Source organism: Eucyclogobius newberryi, unplaced genomic scaffold (assembly GCF_026437365.1).
Source record: "Eucyclogobius newberryi isolate DKJ021-1_F unplaced genomic scaffold, fEucNew1.0.hap1 SCAF_14, whole genome shotgun sequence".
NCBI lineage: Eukaryota > Metazoa > Chordata > Actinopteri > Gobiiformes > Gobiidae > Eucyclogobius > Eucyclogobius newberryi.
In genome coordinates, this window is record NW_027315768.1 from 27672070 (window position 1) to 27692981 (window position 20912).

Here is a 20912-nt window from a genome sequence, read left to right on the forward strand (position 1 = left end):
TTTAACAAATGTCGACATAACTTTAATTCATGTCAATGTGTGATGATCTTTTCTTTGCTATTTATGGATTCAAAATACATATGAAAAGTTTTCTGATCGCTGGCCTCCGAGACAAATGTCCCCAGTCAATTACATTTTAACATATGTTTTCTTTTTTTTCCTTCTTTTTTTTAAAACTATTTATTGTTTTTGAAACACACAGCAACAAAAATTACACAACACAAAATGACCTATTTAAAGATTTAGGGAAGAAAATTAAATAATGAGAGGAAAACAAATATGTATACATACATGGATGTACAAATTTAAGTTCACTTATGCATACACACACATATACATTTTCTCTTATGCTTATATTAGAATAATAAATAATGCAAATAAATAAAACAAATAAGAAGAAAAAAAAGAAAAATGTATGTAAAGGACAAGGGTTAGCAGATAGTGAACTAGGTTGCATCTAATGGAAAAAAGGGGTTAAAGCATCTTATGGCGAGAAGTATGAGTCCCATTTTGTCCATTGCTTGTTGAATTCGTCCATTTTCAAGTTGAGTCTGGCGGTTATTTTTTCCATGTTGCGTATGTCAGTTATGATGTCCGCCCAGTCCTTAACCGTCGGGACAGCCCGGGTCATCCACTTTTTTGTTATTGCAATTAACATAAGTTTTTTAACAAAATACACAAACTTACGCAATAGAACCTCAACAAAACCCAAGCATGATTACAACTTAACATGCTTAAGTGTTACAGGCAAAAACAAACCATAAACACATTTCAGCATTTGGTTAATCGGTCGGTTTTATCATCAAGCCCAAGTACTATTATTGCACTCTATTGCACTCAAAATACTTCTACACAAATGGGTGCCACGTACCTTGACTGCAGTTCTCCTCATCGCTGTGGTCCATGCAGTCAAAGACGTCGTCACAGCGCCATCGCCGCGGGATACAGTGGGCGCGGTTCAGACACAGGAACTCATCTTCTCTGCACTCCTTCACGCAGCCAATCTGTCAACAACAAACACCACCACCACAACAACAGCAACAACCACGTCAATTCAACAAAGTGGCACTTCTAGCTACAATCAAGAGAAAAACAAAAATCTGTAGGATCAGTGAGAATTGTGTGTAAAAGGCGACACACACTGATATGGGGCCATTGACACAATAACCTTAAAGCAGGATAATCCAAACAAACACATTTTTAGAACCAAACATGAACTGAAACAAATAAATGGCACAATAAAACACAAAACCGGTTACTGTCATTGCAGTTATAGCACGTATTTGACTCTCTACAGTTCAAATCTTATCAAATTATACAACAAAAAATATTGAAACGCTCTCCAGAAGTGCAAAAGATCACCCGATAAATATTGAGGCTGATATAGTAATTATTGTGACAGTTTATAAGTGCGTTTCACAATTTCCAGAGACTACAGTGGATTTCTGCCGTCGCAGTAAAGCTAACAACAACTGGCATGTTAACAAAGCACTTCCTGGTTCTTGGACGATGAACAGCGGTCTTATTTTGACTAAAAGAGGCGCTTTTACAATATATCTATACAAGACAAATTTTACTTAATACCGTATCAAATTTGCAGCCTCTTTAATGTACAATTGTTCAAAAAAGTATAATTATGCAAGCAGAGGCAGAAGTAAAATGTCTCTAGTACGAATTGTTTATAAGAAACAAGCAACTACGAGATACTTTTCAATCCTAAAAGTTTAATTATGTGCCAAGATAAAACACTGTGATAAAATGTAAATATATGATTATATTTCTGTGATGTATTTTATCTGCATAATAGTATATTATCTGCATCATTAGTCCAAGAGAAAAACAGGATGTGTGAAAAACTGCATTTGTCGTAAAGATGGAGCAAAGAATGTTACCCTAGGGAGGGGGTGCAACAGCCCAGGGGAGTTAGATAAACATTATCCAAGGCTTCATCTCTACAGACTGTTGTAAAAGACAAGTGCCTTGATGTGAAGCTGACCAATGAGAAATGTGACCCGCCTATTCCATAATATCTAATAAAACCAACCTGCATGAGAAAAAACGTGGTGAGACCAGGAGGGTCACGCAGGCTGCTTACAACAGCTTGGCTGACGCAGCCCGGCGTTTTCTCCCATGCATGCCACACAAACGTCTGATGTTTCTGTGTCGTTTCATATTCTAAGTTGAATTGTGTTCTCTGTGTGTTAAGGAATAGCATTGGTGTATGTCTCATTCCATGACAAACACACTCACTGCTTTTTCCACCTCAAGGCCAGACCAAATGCCCAGACCAAATCAGCTTTATATAAAATATTATTATATATTGCAAGCCTCACATTGTCTCCGCAAGTTGTAAAAAGAAACATCGACAATGTTTAATGTTTTAACAGGTTACACAGTTTAAAATATGGACACTAAAATGCACATTCCTTGAACCGTCCTGCAATAACCGACATAATCCATCCATAATAGTATTAGTCATGCATTTCTTCACAGAGGAAAGGGCCAGATGGTAGTCTCATGAATCGGGATGAGGCGAAACACGAGGGTGAACTGACCTCATCGGATCCATCCAGACAGTTGTCGTGTCCGTCACATCTGAGGCTGGCTGACACGCAGCCTCCACTCGCACACACGTACTCGTTCACAGAGCACGCCGGGGCTGCTGGGAGACAAACGCAGGCTTATGAACACCTGCACTACAGGTAACAGATAATGTACTGATGACACGCGCTTTTATACAATATGTGAGCAATGAAGTTGATTGTGCAGAAATGATATGATGGATTGAAGGGGCATTATTCACAATAGAGAGTAATATTAGATTGGGCTATTGTAAAGTTGGTAATACTAAAGAAAGTAAGAAGTATGTACGTTTTTTTTTTCTATATTAACTTTTTCCATTTATTGTTTTCATTTTTTACATACAATAATTGAAATCATGTATATATACACATATGCACAATGTACATACAAACACACACATCTATACATACTAATACACATGCATACAGCTAAACAGCTAAATAATACATGGAATTATTTGTTCACTTTATGGTTATACAATTACCTTACATCTTTAAACCATATCATCATTTCCAATTCCATCAAATCCAGTTGGGTATAGTTCCATTTTAAAAACACTGTAATCGCTTCCATACCATATTTCCATTTTAAGTTGGGTAGATCCAATTTATGCTAAAAAAAAAAAAAGTTCTATAATAGCTATTTGTGTTGTTAAGAACAGTTTGTAGTTTTTTTAGGGTCAGTGGGTCTTCTTTCAACCTAGTATTGAATATTTTATTTCATTTTGCGATGTTTCATATTTAATTTAATTTGACGTAAAATGCCAGCTTAAATAACAAACACTTTTAAAAGCCTTAGGAACAAAAAACTAAATAATAATGTACAAACAGTGATTCAAGCTTAGTGACTACTGTTTTAACAAACTAACCGTAACAGCTCAACCCTTAAGTAAGAAGTCACAAACCTTGATCCATTCTTGATAAACAAGTAGTTCATTATGGAGTAATTAGTATACAGTGTGGTACACCTTATAATGAATCAAATATTTATCCCAATGTATGACCCTGACCCATGTTACCTGAACAAACGCATTGTAACCAAACATATCCACTGTGTCCAATTTTGATTTTTTCATTAAGTAGAAGAATATAGTCCTAACTGCAAATTGTAGACAAGAATCAAACCCAACGTCTTACAAAACATCTGTCCTTTCACCTGATCTCTCAACTGTAAACTCTAAATGCTGACTGTTACCTCCCTTAGACCTTAAACTTGGCAAAAGTGATTATAAACACCCAAAAGTGCATTCAGACGTAACTCGGCAAATCAATCAATCATCATTTTTTACTCCTCCACAAAACGACCTCTTATTATAAACTGGAAAGCCTTTTCAAAGACCAGCAATTTGCCAAAACGTATGAAATAAGTGAACAGTTATGAAAATCATAATATCTGAGGCAAGAAGTAGTGCCCATTGTCAAGAACACAATGGCAGCACACGGCGGCAAGTGGGGAAAAAAAGAGTCATGCTTTTATATCATGACAATTGCAGGAGTGTATAAATGGACACAGGAAAGATGGTCGAATAAGGGCCTTTAACACCAACCAACATCCCATTTCTTTGTACTTCTCTGGTGAAATGTATTTGTTTGTACCTGTTCCTTGGCAGTTTTTCTCATCCTCGCCCATTTTGCAGTCCTCTTGTCCGTCGCAGACCCACTTTAGTGAGATGCACAAGTTGTTGTGGCACTGGAATTGGTCTTCAGCACAGTGCACCTCACAGCCTTTCTGCAAATGTAATGAAGGTTTGCAATAAACAACATCACAGGGACTTTCAACACATTTTAGATACAGAGGTGACATGGCTGGCTGTAAAATGCACCAACAGTTGCTCAGGTTCCTACACCAAAAGGGAATCTACAGAAGGTTCCTAGGCTCAACTCTACGAGCATGAGATGTAATAAAATGTCCATAATTCAAATCAAAAATCATTGAATAGGAAATTAATTGAATGATGCCCTGGGTAACCTTTTCTTCACGGAGATGTTATTGCTTTGCCTAGAATCTTCCACATTATTGGAGACAAGCCAAGTTCCAGGTCAGAGGTCATTTATAAAGCACATACATACAGCATACGGGTTTAGATTGACGTATGAGATGTTCTACGTTAAGTTTGGGATCTATTAAAAGACAATTTGACGTGGGATTGTGCAGTTGTGTCCGTAAACTCTGCCCCCTAACTCTGCCTTATGGAGATTTCTATTCTCTTTTTTGTGTGCATATGTGGTTTTCAGATGCGAGGCAGAAGGTGATCTGTTTGTGTTCACTGAGCAATGCATTTGAATCACTTTACTTTATATTTGGAAGCAATAGAAAGTAATAGCTTATTATTCATTGAATCACAACTGCTTGTGTGGGGAAGTGTGAGTGTTTTGAATGAATGTTTTGTCGTTTTGAACCCATCCACGCACACATTTACAGTTTGATTTAAAGATCCTCTGCCCCTCTGCCCACAGGTCCTCTGTCCCTCTGCCCACAGGTCCTCTGTCCCTCTGCCCACAGGTCCTCTGTCCCTCTTCCCAAAGATCCTCTGCCCCTCTGCCCACAGGTCCTCTGCCCCTCTGCCCACAGGTCCTCTGCCCCTCTGCCCACAGGTCCTCTGCCCCACTGCCCACAGGTCCTCTGCCCCTCTGCCCACAGGTCCTCTGCCCCTCTGCCCACAGGTCCTCTGCCCCACTGCCCACAGGTCCTCTGCCCAAAGGTCCTCTGTCCCTCTGCCCACAGGTCCTCTGCCCACAGGTCCTCTGCCCACAGGTCCTCTGCCCCTCTGCCCACAGCTCCTCTCCCCACAGGTCCTCTGCCCAAAGATCCTCTGCCCCTCTGCCCACAGGTCCTCTGCCCCTCTGCCCACAGGTCCTCTGTCCCTCTGCCCACAGGTCCTCTGTCCCTCTGCCCAAAGATCCTCTGCCCCTCTGCCCACAGGTCCTCTGCCCCTCTGCCCACAGGTCCTCTGCCCCTCTGCCCACAGGTTCTCTGCCCCTCTGCCCACAGGTCCTCTGCCCCACTGCCCACAGGTCCTCTGCCCAAAGGTCCTCTGTCCCTCTGGCCACAGGTCCTCTGCCCACAGGACCTCTGCCCCTCTGCCCACAGGTCCTCTGCCCCACTGCCCACAGGTCCTCTGCCCCTCTGCCCACAGGTCCTCTGCCCCTCTGCCCACAGGTCCTCTGCCCACAGGTCCTCTGCCCACAGGTCCTCTGCCCACAGGTCCTCTGCCCCTCTGCCCACAGGTCCTCTGTATATTTTTCTACGTACATGAAGTTTGGGTTTTGTCCCTAAGTACTCTTTTGTCGCTATAAAAACGTTATAGTTGGATGCAGACAACACACAACGGTGTGTTGTCTGACAATATACAGTGTATGTACATGGGGAAAACGCAATTTCACTTTATAACATGAAGAAAAATAAATAAAATTCAAGCTGAAATTTGTAATTTCTTTGAACATATATATTACAAAACCATAATCATAATAACAAATACAGCACACATTATATTATTATTCAAAACTAAGTATTGGCTTCAGAATACAGTGTTTAGTCTTTATTTGTCAGTACAAAAGAATGAATCTTCAAGAGAAAAGATGACCTGTAACAGATTCAGCTACTGCTACTTTCCATCTGCCGTCCCTGTAATTGAATGGCAACAAGTTGTGACTGCGCTGACCCAGAAACGCTGCAGTGTGAGAGCTGTAATACCGGGTTAATAATGGTCATGGTGAGAAATTACGACTACAATGTTAAAAAGCACACTATGAATTAACAAGGAATAATGAATCCTAATAACAAGCCTTTGCCCTTGAATTATGCATCACACTGCATCATTACTACTGATGGGGTTTTCTCTTTATGCCATAGAATGCTAAATAAGGCACCAATGCGTTCGTATTAGAGCGTAAAATGATATATCAAATTAGCTGTGGATAGGGGAAATTAAGATATCCAGTAACATTTGGATTCTAAACAAACGGTTTTTGTTTCACTAAATGCTGAAGTCCCCCTAGTGAGTGAATATAGGGTATTTCATGCACTAATATACTTTAGATATATTATGTCAAACAATGGAAGTTTGCGCCGAGGACTGTTTTGAAACCAAGAATGGAAGATGTGTACGACGCTAATAAATTATGCCTTTAAAGGGATTATTTTTTTTTTACAAAAGCAATTTCATTTTCACCAACTGTGGGCTGACGCTGGGAGCTCAGTGGAGAGTTAATTTATATGAAATTCACCAACCGTGTATTATAGTATAGACAATGAGGGAATGCAAAAGGTGGCTGGAGTCACTTTATCTTTCTCCTACAGCGAATTACAATGAGTAGATTAGAAAATACATATTTGCTAACACCGTTCATAATCCATCTACATCCGTTTACATTATAAAAATAACTCTTCATGAATATGTGATGTATTATCTATGCACATCAAATACCACCTCATCGCACGGATTTCAAAGTAACACCAGAGCTAAAACGTAAAACCTTGACACAAACAATAGGCCTATAAGCAACCTGGCCTTGATGGACTACAGTTTACTGTGCAATAAACATGGCTTCCACAGTAAATTATATTTTGGGATATTTGAAATTGCAAAGTTTATCTACAATAACAGAAAAGAAACAAGTCGACGGAATTCCGCGTTGAAAATTGCGGTGCTGTTTGTCCGTTTTCCGCTTTACAGCACGTCACAACAAAGTGGCGTTCTACAGGGCAATGCTGACGGCCCCGGATATAACAAAATGATTAAAAACGGGTGTCAAACGGGCAATGCAACGCCGCTGAATCCTGCGTGTGTCAAAGTAACGGCGAGGATTGTCGGAGCAATGGCGCCTTGAATCTTGCTAAATATCTTAAATGAGAGGGGAAAACAACATGGCTGAAACTCTTCAAAGTCAACATTATATAGTATGTTTCTGAATGTTTTTTGTGAAAGAAAAAGCTGAATCATCTCCTGTATCCATTTAAATTCTTATTGACTAGAACCCGCTTCAGTGTAGCGCAGCAATCACATGACAAACCTCGTCCGAATTGTCCAGGCAGTCGTAGTCGCCGTCGCACCGAAACCTGGAGGAGATGCAGTCGCCGTTGGCACAGGCGAAGTCCTTGTGGTTACACGTGACCGGCTCTGAGAAACAAAAAACACAAAGCGGTGCAAAATGAGGGCAATCTCATCATTTCTCCACAATTAGACGACAAAAGACAAGAAGACAAAAGCGCAGACATCCCCAGACAGTGTGACAGCGCCAAAATATTGTGTGTTTAGATTCACACACTAATACCTTGGCAGTCCCGGCGTTTGGGTTAATTAGAAGCATTTTGTTTCAGGAGAGGAGAAGCTGGCAGGGCGGACAGGTGAATTTCTCCTCTCAAAATAGATTTAGCACAAAAGGGCAGTGTCAGAAAAAGCCAACAAATCCTATACCTGTCGTTTAGTGCAGGTCCATCCCAAAACCAGAGGTGAGTTCATTCTAGTTTTCTCACTTTTTAAGGAAACTAGGAACTGCTTTATAATATTTACAACATAATTAGTCTGATCAAAGTATGAACAAAGACTTCCTAATCAACTATTTGTAGTCATTGTAAAGTCTCACCGGGAATTATACTTTTAGTTGTACGTGAATATCATGCCATTGCAATATCAAATAAAAGTATTGGTTATTGAGCAGTGAATGTGATTTTGTTTTACGTACTTTATTGCTTTGTTCTTCGTAATTACCATAATCTATGCATTAGTTAGTATTGTGTCTGTTACACCCAAAAGGTTACACAGTATTTAGTTCACTAAATGATTTTTCACTTACCGTAATTTCCGCACTATAAGGCGCACTTAAAACTTACTTTAAATGTCTCAAAAAACGACAGTGTGCCTTATAATCCAGTGTGCCCTATATATGGATCAATTCTGGTTGTTCTTACATACCTCGAAGAGATTTTGTTTGGTACACGTTTTATATATGAAAAATTATCGAAAATAGTGCGGAAAGTACGGTACTTGATATTATTCATATTCTTATATAGTTCTTCTCTCAAACTGAAAGCACTATTGATGATAACACTTTGTTCATCATCAATAAGATCATTTCAGACCTGCAATGGCCTAACTTAAAAGCTCAACTGAACAAAAGGTAATTCAAAAATATTCAGTAGAGGCTAAAAATAGCAGTTAAGTTTAAAACTACAAATGAATGACCTCTCAAGGTGGAAAAGAGCCATTTGAGCTTTGGAGGTGTCGACAGCCTAATAATGCAACAACATTCTAACGTGGCCAAAAGCTCACAGGAGTCAATTATGTCTAATACAGGACCTTTAAAAGTAACATCGCTTACTTGAGTGCACTATTGTCTTCTCTACCACCACCGCCAAAGAAAGGACGTCGTCCACAGTCTCCTTGTTATCACGGGCCGTTAGCCGTCTCAGGGCCTGTGTTATGAGTTGTGCTCACAGGCGAGGGCCCCAGCAGGCGTGGAGGCAAAATAAGATTTGCTGCCTCTGCTGCTGTCTTTTGGTCCAACTGCATAATTCTATTGCATCCAACAGTTGACTGGCTTTTATTTGCATTTTAAGTGACATTAATGGCTGTGTGGAATAAGCAGCGAATAAATCACTTCAGTGGTGCATGTTCAGCATAAACACACAATAGGTCCAGACGTACAGTGTTATCAGGCGGGAAAGACGGGAGAGACGCGCCGGAATCTAAGAAATTGGGTTGAATCAGAGGCAGCTCGGACAGCAAAGTCTATGAAGTGCACCTTTAATGTGTCTCCTAGCAAAGAAGCTTATCAACCAATCATAATAAACAAGACAAAATGAAATGCTCTCTTTTTGTTTTGACTTCTGCTTTCTGACTAGGAGCAAATCACTTTTGATTACTATATATGCACTACTATACAGATATAGTCAAAAGTACTCAACAGACTACATGATGTTTCTGGTGGGGAGTATGACTTATAAACAAATCTCCATGAAGTTACAGGCCTGATCTGCGGAAAGGGGAAGAGGACACAGACATCATACTGTGGAACACTCAAAACAAAACAATAAAATCCCAATGAAGACAAGAGGGTGGCACCTTACAGTATGTTTTTCATTCAGTCATGATGCATAGATCATAAATAATCACAGAATAGTAACTAGAGATTGACCAATATGTGTTTTTCATGGCCAAGACCAAACCCATACGGTTATTTTGATATCAAGAGCGACCAAAGGCCAAAAAGTCAATATCTTGAGTTTAATATACAGAGCCGAATGAGATATTGCACCCAAAATTATAAGATACAGAATAAATATGAACCCAGTTATGCTTCTACAGGGCATTTTAGTCAGTTTTTCCAGCACAAAATGACTATCGGTCTATTCTTGAGCTACAAGGCCAATCGCCGATGTACAAAAACGTGCAAATATCATCCCAATATATTAGTCCATCTCTAAAATTAGCTGTATGTTTGATTAATTAATTTGACACGTCAATGCAATTATGAGTTAAATTTGCACGTCTGGAACAACACATTTTTGTTATTTTTGAGACTTCATTCAATCAATCACTTTATTTATTTATACAGGGAAAACCCAATGAAAAAAGTTATATTTTTATGGATACCTTGTTAAAACACAACACAAAATACAACAACAAACAAACTCAATTCAATAACATTAATAAAAACACATTTATGTATGCAATATGAGTTAAAATGATATAAAACAAGTGATAATGATGTGATATCCAAAACAAACAACTCCAGCAATGATGTGAATTCGGATCTCTTCACGTTCACCGGGGGGAAGTGGGTCGAGTGCGCCCCCTATGCCCCGAGCTGAGGCGCTTCTGTCAGACGTGCGTTAGTCAAAGGCTTACGAGGCCTCGCCCGGGTACTCACTGCAGTTGTGTTCATCAGAGTTGTCTCCGCAGTCGTTCTGGCTGTCACACCTCCAGTGGTCCGGGATGCAGTTGTTATTCTCGCAGCGGAATTCATGAGGTCCGCACGTCTTTTCATCTGCGTGCGAGAAGAGCACAAACAAAGGCGCAGATGAGAATGGCTTCAAACGGCGTGAATGTTAATAGTCTGCTCCGCATCAGATTGTTTTGGTGTAACGATTGTTTCCTCCAGGTTTCCCCCGATTGCGAGTCTGACGCTGGATTCATGGAATAAACTCCGATGAGATGCGTGAAGTACCTGCCTCAGTGCCACCGATCAAGATGAACAACAAAGCCTTCATGACTGAGGTGGTAAAAAGCGAGATTTCGAGGAGATTTGTCAAGAGGATTATAAATAGTTAAACAAGACGATGACAATCGACTAAAACATAAAAATGTTGTTTAAAGATCACAACACGGAGATGAAGAAATACTCCATACCACTTTTATCTCCAGATTTGTTCCCATTGCCCAAAGAGATCAAAACAAGTTTAGAATATACAGTACAGAGTTGAATTGTGACTAAATCATATTTTTTTCTCAGTACATTGTACGCCTCCAGTGCGACTTGTATTATACTGACAAAATTATTCTTGGGTAAAAAATCTCCACAATAAAAGGCTGCACTGGATGAAAATCTGACACTAAAAATAATAAAACAAATAGATTCATCAGACGTTTAAGTGAAATCATTGTCATTCTTGCTTGACGATGGTGCTTAGAAAATATAACCCAATGTTGATTCAGTATCAAACTGCAAAGTTCTGAACTGAAATCTTCAGGCAGCTGTCAGCCAACTCCCCCTAAACATTTACATTTGTAGAATTATGTTTTACTGATTTGTCATTGCTAAAAACCCACAAACATAAAGTTTCCTGTTCTGTGCTTTTTGAGCAAATTAAAATACGGGTTACACTTTGGTTTAGGGGCAACATAGAGTATTATTGGCGTGTTCGTAGTTACTTAATAACTACCAACACTTAATTATTAGATTAGTGTTAGTAGTTATTAAGTAGTACCTATAAAATGTCAAGTATTCATCTATTAGACTCTTATTAGTATAACTATTAGTGTTATGCTATAAGAGGTTTTATAAGAGCTTTTCTATTAAGAGTTTTGTTTTTTATAAGTTTTCTATAAGTAATCTGTTCTTTGTTGTTTACTTCTGTACCTACTTTGTGTTGCAACACAGTCATTTTCTCATTGTGGGACAAATAAAGGCTTATCTTATCTGATCGTATTTGCGATGGCTGCTATGTGACACAAATTATCTTATTGAGGGCTCAGTGCTTTATAATTACGAACAAAGTAATAGTTGAACAACCAACTAACTAGCATTCTAACTACTTCATAGTCAGCCCTTTATATGTATATTCAGTATTACAACGCTCTTCATACGTCTAAAACCATTTGGATTCATAACAGAAACACCTCTTCCAACAATAAACCAATAACACCACTACAAAGAATTACAAATGTGCAGAGAGACACCATTCTTAATCATACATTAACATATTAGACATAAACTGGTTGTGCAAGCTGTCAAGACACTGTTTTAGTTTAGTTTTCATCCAATAAGCACGCACATTTTAATTCCACTGATTAAACATGGAAATATGAAGAGAACATATTTTGAAATACTCTATAATGTTCCTTCAAATCCACAAGAACTAACAACACAACATGAGAAAGAGCTCGGGATATGTTTTAGCGGCTGTAACAACTAACCATACGACAGCATTTAACATAAATATATAATAGGGTCTTCACTCTGGTACTCTCCATTTACACCAGCCAGAGAGAGCACGAGCGGGGCCCACACTCGCTCCGGCCCTCCTCTCAGATGCCTTTTCAAAGTCAGGCTAAAAGCTCTCCTTGAAAATACCAGCAGACATCATCAGGGATAATGGCAGAGGTAGAGAGAGAAAGAGGAGGATAGTGCTTTTTCGCCTGGATGTCTTTCCAACGCGACAACGGGAGGCGCCGGTCGAGGAGGAGGACGAGCGAGCGGCGCCGACATGAAGAAGGGATTTGTTAGGAAGTGGGCTCAGTCACTTAGCGCACATGAAAAGATGCGACTCGAGCAAAGATGGACCCCCTCTACTCCCCGGTTAAGTCGGAACTCGTTACGGCGCTAACAAGAAAATACTTCCAAAAGACTCCGTGGGAATCCAAAGTGGGAATTTTCAGCGGTGAAGTTCCAACGCAGTGTCGGGAAGTGGTTTGAAATATGTTGGAACAAAGGGCCAAAGTCTGGGAAATACATCAGAGTTAAACGGGCAAAAATAACTGTTTGAAATAACAAAACAAACCGGCATTTAAATTAGGGCTTGTAATGGTTCGTCGACTTTATTCCCATTTTAGTCGGATCCATTTTAGTCATTAGGAGTGGTAATTTATTTTTATTTTTTTTCAATATTTTTTTCTTTAAACACACCGCAACAAAACTTACATAGCACAAACTAACCTATTCCCATAGAACTAACCTATCCCTAATAGAGAAAAATATACTTAAATGCACACATTCATACATATCCATATAACATTCATATAGAACCAGGACTGAGACCAGTCCATCGTCAGTAGCTAATAACAAATGATTTGTTATTAGCTACTGACGATGGACTGGTCTCAGTCCTGGTTCTGTTGGACCTCAGCGCAGTGTTTGACACCATCGACCACAACATTCTACTGCAGAGGTTAGAATGTGACATAGGTGTCAGAGGAACAGCCCTCAGCAGGTTTAAATCCTATCTATCTGATAGGTACCAATTTGTTAATGTAAACCAGAGCTCCTCACCTTGCTCTAAAGTAATTTACGGTGTGCCACAGGGTTCGGTACTCGGTCCAATTCTGTTTACTCTTTATATGCTGCCATTAGGCAACATTATCAGGTCACATGGCATTAACTTCCACTGCTATGCAGACGACACTCAGCTGTATTTATCAATGAGACCTGATCAGAGCGATCAAGTAGACAGACTTAGTGCTTGTGTGAAGGAGATAAAAACCTGGATGACACTTAACTACCTGTTTCTTAACCCTGAAAAAACCGAGGTCATTGTGCTTGGCCCTAAGCATCTACGAGACGCTCTATCTGAGCAGATAGTCACACTGGACAATGTCAGTGTAGCCTCTAGTTCTACTGTAAGAAACCTCAGAGTCTTATTTGACCAGGAGCTCTCATTTAAAGCTCATAAATCAAGCTTGTAAAACAGCCTATTTCCATTTGCACAACAAGAGCCAAAATCAGAAGAATCCTGCCTAAAAGCGATGCTGAAAAACTTATCCATGCATTTGTAATGACTAGATTAGACTACTGTAACTCCTGCTCGCAGCGTGTCCTAAAAGCTCCATAAAAAGCTTTCAACTGGTTCAAAATGCAGCAGCAAGATTACTAACAGGAACAAAAAGAAGAGAGCACATTACGCCGGTGCTGGAGTCTCTTCACTGGCTCCTGTCGAGTTTAGAATCAAATTTAAAATTCTACTCTTGACCTACAAAGCCATAAATGACATGGCCCCATCCTACCTCAAAGATGCTATAGAACCATATCATCCAAACAGAGCTCTTCGCTCTCAGAATGCCGGCCTTCTGGTGGTCCCAAGAGTCTCTAAAAGTACTGTAGGAGGTAGAGCGTTTAGCTACCAAGCTCCTGTGTTATGGAATCAGCTCCCGACCCATGTTAAATATGCTGACACAGTCTCTTCATTTAAGTCCAGGCTTAAAACGTTCCTCTTCGAAATCGCTTATGGTCAGACCAGTTAGGAACAGAAATATAAACCCCACAGCTTTAGCTACGCTGCCCTAGGAGTAACTGTGCTGGGGGAAGTATGACAGCTTGAGCACTATCCTCTTCTTCTTCTGACTACTTATGCTATCAAACAATATTTATTTTTTAATTCCACTTGCAAACTGTTCACCGCCTTCTTTTCTTTCTCTCACTCCTGAGGACCTGTGGACCCAGATGCCCCTCCCCTGGTGAAGTGGTCCCTGCCCCGTGTGGACGGTCCCTCATCTGCCTGAAGAGTGGGTCCAGCTCGCCCCCGACGGTCCCTCATCTGCCTGAAGAGTGGGTCCAGCTCGACTCAGACGGTCCCTCATCTGCCTGAAGAGTGGGTCCAGCTCGACTCAGTCGGTCCCTCATCTGCCTGAAGAGTGGGTCCAGCTCGACTCAGACGGTCCCTCATCTGCCTGAAGAGTGGGTCCAGCTCGACTCAGACGGTCCCTCATCTGCCTGAAGAGTGGGTCCAGTTCGCCTCAGTCGGTCCCTCATCTGCCTGAAGAGTGGGTCCAGCTCGACTCAGACGGTCCCTCATCTGCCTGAAGAGTGGGTCCAGCTCGACTCAGACGGTCCCTCATCTGCCTGAAGAGTGGGTCCAGCTCGACTCAGACGGTCCCTCATCTGCCTGAAGAGTGGGTCCAGCTCGACTCAGACGGTCCCTCATCTGCCTGAAGAGTGGGTCCAGCTCGCCTCCGACGGTCCCTCATCTGCCTGAAGAGTGGGTCCAGTTCGCCTCAGTCGGTCCCTCATCTGCCTGAAGAGTGGGTCCAGTTCGCCTCAGTCGGTCCCTCATCTGCCTGAAGAGTGGGTCCAGCTCGACTCAGACGGTCCCTCATCTGCCTGAAGAGTGGGTCCAGCTCGACTCAGACGGTCCCTCATCTGCCTGAAGAGTGGGTCCAGCTCGACTCAGACGGTCCCTCATCTGCCTGAAGAGTGGGTCCAGCTCCAGTCTCCCTCGTGTCCGTCTGTCCGTCTGTGAGAGTCGGATCTCTCCTTCACTGGAACTCCTCCAGGTTTCTACGCTTTTTTCCCAAAGAGGGTTTTCTTGTAGTTTTTCCTGGCCGAGAAGGAGAGTCTAAGGACAGAGGACCCTGGGACATTGTCCCTCGCCACCACAGACATTGTTGATTCGGCCCTCAGAGGCGACTGTTGTTGTGATTTTGGGCCTTACAAATTTAAATTGATTTGATTTAATATAGCGGGTGGTTAAATTGGAATAATGACCTTTTGCTTTGTTGGAATACTCTCGGTCTCGTTCCATACAAGGTCATGGGATAGGGTTTCAAAAACTGATACCCAGATAATAAATTATGTTAAAACTAGTATCAAAACTTGATACAAGAACACTTGAATAAGTATCTATACTGAAATAATGTCACGTTCTTAAGCAAGATTTTAGAATTGTCTTGATCTACTTCAGAACCACGGTGCACCGTGGCGGTTAGCGCTCTTGCCTCCCAAGAAGGAGATCATGGGTTCGATTCCCGGACCAGACCAACATCACATTATCTCTCTGGGTGGAGTCTGCATGTTCCCCCCGTGTTATCGTGGGTTCTCTCCGGGTTCTCCGGCTTCCTCCCACCGTCCAAAGACATGCATGTGTTAGGCAAAATTGGTGACTCTAAATTGGCCCTAGTGATTGAATGTGAGAGTGAACTGTCTGTAATGTCTATGTCTCTGTGTTGGCCCTGCGACAAGTTGGCCACTGTCCAGGGTGTACCCCGCCTAAGGCCTGAAGTCACTGGGATAGGCTCCAGTCACCCGTGACCCCGAAAGGGAACAAGCGGTAGAAAATGGATGGATGGATGGATGGATACTTCAGAACCAAGGAACATGGACCACAAGAAGATATTCAAGAAATCACTGATATTTTATGTTTTAAATGGCATCATATGGTCAAAAAAAAGTGTTCAGTTGTTATTATGGTATAAATAAATCTGTTTCCATTAAAACATTTAGTTTAAATGTTCAGAATCATGTTATTTTGGGATAGAACAGTAAACACTTTGCAAAAGACAAGATAAGATAGCCTTTATTTGTCCACACAATGGGGACATTTCTGTGTTGCAACACAAGTAGGTACAGAAGTAAAAGAACAGATAAACTTATTGAAAGCTTTAAGAAAAAACACTCTTAATAGAAAAGCTCTTATAAAAAACCTCTTATATTCAAAGAGAAGAAGAAGAATATAAAAACATGTTTCAATGTCAGTTTGCTCTATCAAGCTTTGGTCCACGTCCTCATCCTACAATACTTATTTCAGTCCATTAAACATGTCGCTTTGTAAGCCAAGTCCTTTTTAGGTGTTTTTTATTCGGTGGAAAGTTTTAGTAAGTAGCAGATCCCATAACAGCTGCATCACTCTGCTCACGATTAGCATCCAAACTACAAAGTACAAAGGGATTTTTTTGGGACGTGAAACATCAGGCATCAAAGCAGATACTGTCTTTTAATGCCACTTAAAAGGCTGTTATATGCAAGACACACACCAAATACATCACCAACAACCGCTATTATCCTCCAGTGTCACTCACAACACCTGGCAGGAAGTACTCGGAGAATACAGAGAAGAAAGCACCTTCTGGGCTTCAAGGTAAAGATGGAGAATACATTTATTATTTGTTTCTCAATCAAAGTTTTACTCATTTAGCCCTGGAGAGCTTTTGTGTATGTAGTGGTAAATACTACAAGAATAACTACTTTAGCCTCTAAGAAGGAAATAAGTGAAAAAGTATAACCACGACACGGTCAATCTACCAGTCCACTGAAGTATGTATACTTCATGTATTTAATGATAATACAATTGGACAGAAAAAATACTTTTACGATTTACAACTACTCCATTCCTCGTTGAATAAAGGTCAAGAAAAATAAGTTAACACACCACCAACCCCCACCCCCACCCCCACCACCAACCCCTACCAACCACCACCACCAACACCAACCCCCACCAACCACCAACACCAACCCCTACCAACCACCACCACCAACACCAACCCCCTCCAACCACCAACACCAACCCCTACCAACCACCACCACCAACACCAACCCCCACCAACACCAACCCCTACCAACCACCAACACCACCACCAACACCAACCTCCACCAACCACCACCACCACCAACCTCCACCAACCACCACCTCCAACACCAACCCCCACCAACCACCAACACCAACCTCCACCAACCACCACCTCCAACACCAACCCCCACCAACCACCAACACCAACCCCTATCAACCACCAACACCACCACCAACACCAACCTCCACCAACCACCACCACCACCAACCTCCACCAACCACCACCTCCAACACCAACCCCCACCAACCACCAACACCAACACCAACCTCCACCAACCACCACCTCCAACACCAACCCCCACCAACCACCACCACCACCAACACCAACACCAACCCCTACCAACCACCAACAGCACCAACACCAACCTCCACCAACCACCACCACCAACACCAACCCCCACCAACCACCACCAACACCACCACCAACCTCCACCAACCACCAACACCACCAACACCAACCTCCACCAACCACCACCACCAACACCAACCCCCACCAACCACCACCAACACCAACCCCTACCAACCACCAACAGCACCAACACCAACCTCCACCACCAACACCAACCACCACCAACACCAACACCAACCCCTACCAACCACCATCACCACCAACACCAACCTCCACCAACCACCAACACCAACCTCCACCAACCACCAACACCAACCCTCACCAACCACCACCACCAACACCAACCCCCACCAACCACCAACGCCAACCTCCACCAACCACCAACACCAACCCCCACCAACCACCAACACCAACCCCTACCAACACCAACCCCCACCAACACCACCACCAACACCAACCTCCACCAACCACCAACACCACCAACACCAACCTCCACCAACCACCACCACCAACACCAACCCCCACCACCACCAACAACACCAACACCAACACCAACCCCTACCAACCACCAACAGCACCAACACCAACCTCCACCAACCACCACCACCAACACCAACCCCCACCAACCACCACCAACACCAACACCAACCCCTACCAACCACCAACACCACCAACACCAACCTCCACCAACCACCAACACCAACCTCCACCAACCACCACCACCAACACCAACCCCCACCAACCACCACCACCAACACCAACCCCCACCAACCACCAACGCCAACCTCCACCAACCACCAACACCAACCACCACCAACCACCAACACCAACCTCTACCAACACCAACCCCCACCAACCACCAACACCAACCCCTACCAACCACCAACACCACCACCAACACCAACCCCCACCAACCATCAACACTAACCCCTACCAACCACCAACACCACCAACAACAACCACCACCACCAACACCAACCCCCACCAACCTCCACCAACCACCACCACCACCACCAACCCCCACCAACACCAACACCAACCCCTACCAACCACCAACAGCACCAACACCAACCTCCACCAACCACCACCACCAACACCAACCCCCACCAACCACCACCACCAACACCAACCCCTACCAACCACCAACAGCACCAACACCAACCTCCACCAACCACCACCACCAACACCAACCTCCACCAACCACCACCACCAACACCAACCCCCACCAACCACCAACACCAACCCCCACCAACCACCAACACCAACCTCCACCAACCACCAACACCAACCTCCACCAACCACCACCACCAACCTCCACCAACGCCAACCACCAACCCCCACCAACATCAACAACCACCAACAGCCACCACCCACAACACCCACACCAACCACTACCACCAACCACCACCAACCACCACCACCAACCACCACCACCACCAAACACCCAAAAAACCCACACCAACCACCACCACCACCAACAACAACAATCTGTTGTCTTGTCTTTTTGGTATTTGCATCTTGCCTAAATGTTAGTTTTTTTTTTTTTTACCAGGTTTATTGTTGTGGTCTATTAGTGGCTATTTACAGTATTAAATATTTCCGCAAAGTAAAACCAGAGCTATATAATCAGAAAGAATGTAGTATTTAAGTCGTATCTAGTTGCTTTCTGCCTCTGTCTGTCCCTTCTGACCTTGACCTACAAAAGTGTGAACTGCCCTAGACAAGACAGATGGAGCATGTCTGACTTTGGTCCACAAACACACACACATACACACACTATTATCTATTTATCCGTCTGTCTAGGTTAGAAGCAGATTCACAAAATATCCATTCAAGCCCGACGGCAAATTAAAAATTGAAGGCGTGATGAAAGGCAGCCGTTCTCAGAAGAGGAGAAGAGACAGCTCGGAACTGGTGCTTTGAATTCAGACATTTCATTTTTTCATGTTATGTTGTGAGTGATTTAAAGACAAAAGCGGAACTAAAGAAAGAAACAATGGAGTAGACGGCGGTCGACAAAGCGCCTGACAGAATGGATCCACTCAGAACACATTTGGAGACGTATCTGATAATGGCGAAAATGTGGAGAACAGGATAAAACTAAAAGGTTTTGGCGTTTGATATGATAACTGACCATTGCATTATCACTGAGAACAAGGGGCTTTGTAATAGATCATATTTTTCACACAAATAATTAAGTGGGTTATATCAGAGTCTTGTAAAATTGAAAAGTGTTGCATTGTAAATAATATGGTATTTTGGAATCACATTTTAAAAAGGTATTTGTGAAAATGATTAGTGGAATGAAATGGCACAGGGGATAGTAACAGTGGTGGCAACAGTTATAATAAATATATTACCATTAGTAGTAGTAGAAGCAGTAGTAAAGGGTAACGCTTTAGAATAAGGTTGGAATAAGGTTCCTTAGTAATTATTTATAAGATAAGATAAGATAAGATATTCCTTTATTGTCCACACAAGGAGAAATTTCATTGTTGCAACGCAGGTAGATACAGAGGAAAAGGACAGATCACTTATAGGAAGTTTAAAAAATGGAAGAACTCTTATAAAAAAACTGCTATAGTCAGAACCTCTCATTTCTTAATAAGGAATGGAGGGGAAAAATAAAGATAAAAGGCAAAATGAAATAAAGATAAGGCATTCAAATAAAGTTAAGGCATTAATATTCACTAGTTACTGTATGTTTACCAAGCATTGATCACTTGGTTATTGAAAACAGATTCAGCAATCAATAAGTAGCTTATCAATGCTCTTACAAACATGGATCAGTAAAACATCTTCCACAAAACTAAGTGCTTAAAAACAAATAACTAGCGCTTATTCACACCTTATGAATAGTTTACTAAGGAACCTAATATTGTATTCATAAAGCATTACCAAATGTAGTAATCATAATACTAGAGACACTTGTACTAACCATTACAATCAATATATTAATTAAGTTTACTCAATCTAAATCTAAAAGCAGTTCCATAATGAGTAAAGTCAAGCATACACTTAATTCAAATTCTGCTCACACTTTATATTGTGTTGCCACATCTATTACTGCATATTGTATTGAGGTATGGAGTAATAACTATAGCAGTGCAATAAAGCCATTTGTCACTCTCCAAGAAAGAGCAATATGAATCATATAATATATCCATAACGCCGGGTATAGAGACCATAGAGACCGATCCATTCC

The 20912-nt window shown here is 41.9% G+C and overlaps 1 protein-coding gene across 1 annotated transcript in view; it reads right to left on the reverse strand.

Moving 5' to 3' along the window:
- The window catches only part of lrp1bb (low density lipoprotein receptor-related protein 1Bb), a 512409-nt gene that overhangs the window by 47276 nt on the left and 444221 nt on the right, over positions 1-20912 (reverse strand). The window contains exons 67-71 of the mRNA XM_072445180.1: positions 10455-10571; positions 7596-7702; positions 4179-4311; positions 2556-2662; positions 872-1004 (exon numbers count right to left, since the gene is read on the reverse strand). Coding sequence (XP_072301281.1) covers positions 872-1004; positions 2556-2662; positions 4179-4311; positions 7596-7702; positions 10455-10571 — 597 coding nt within the window. The remainder of the gene's footprint in view (positions 1-871; positions 1005-2555; positions 2663-4178; positions 4312-7595; positions 7703-10454; positions 10572-20912) is intronic.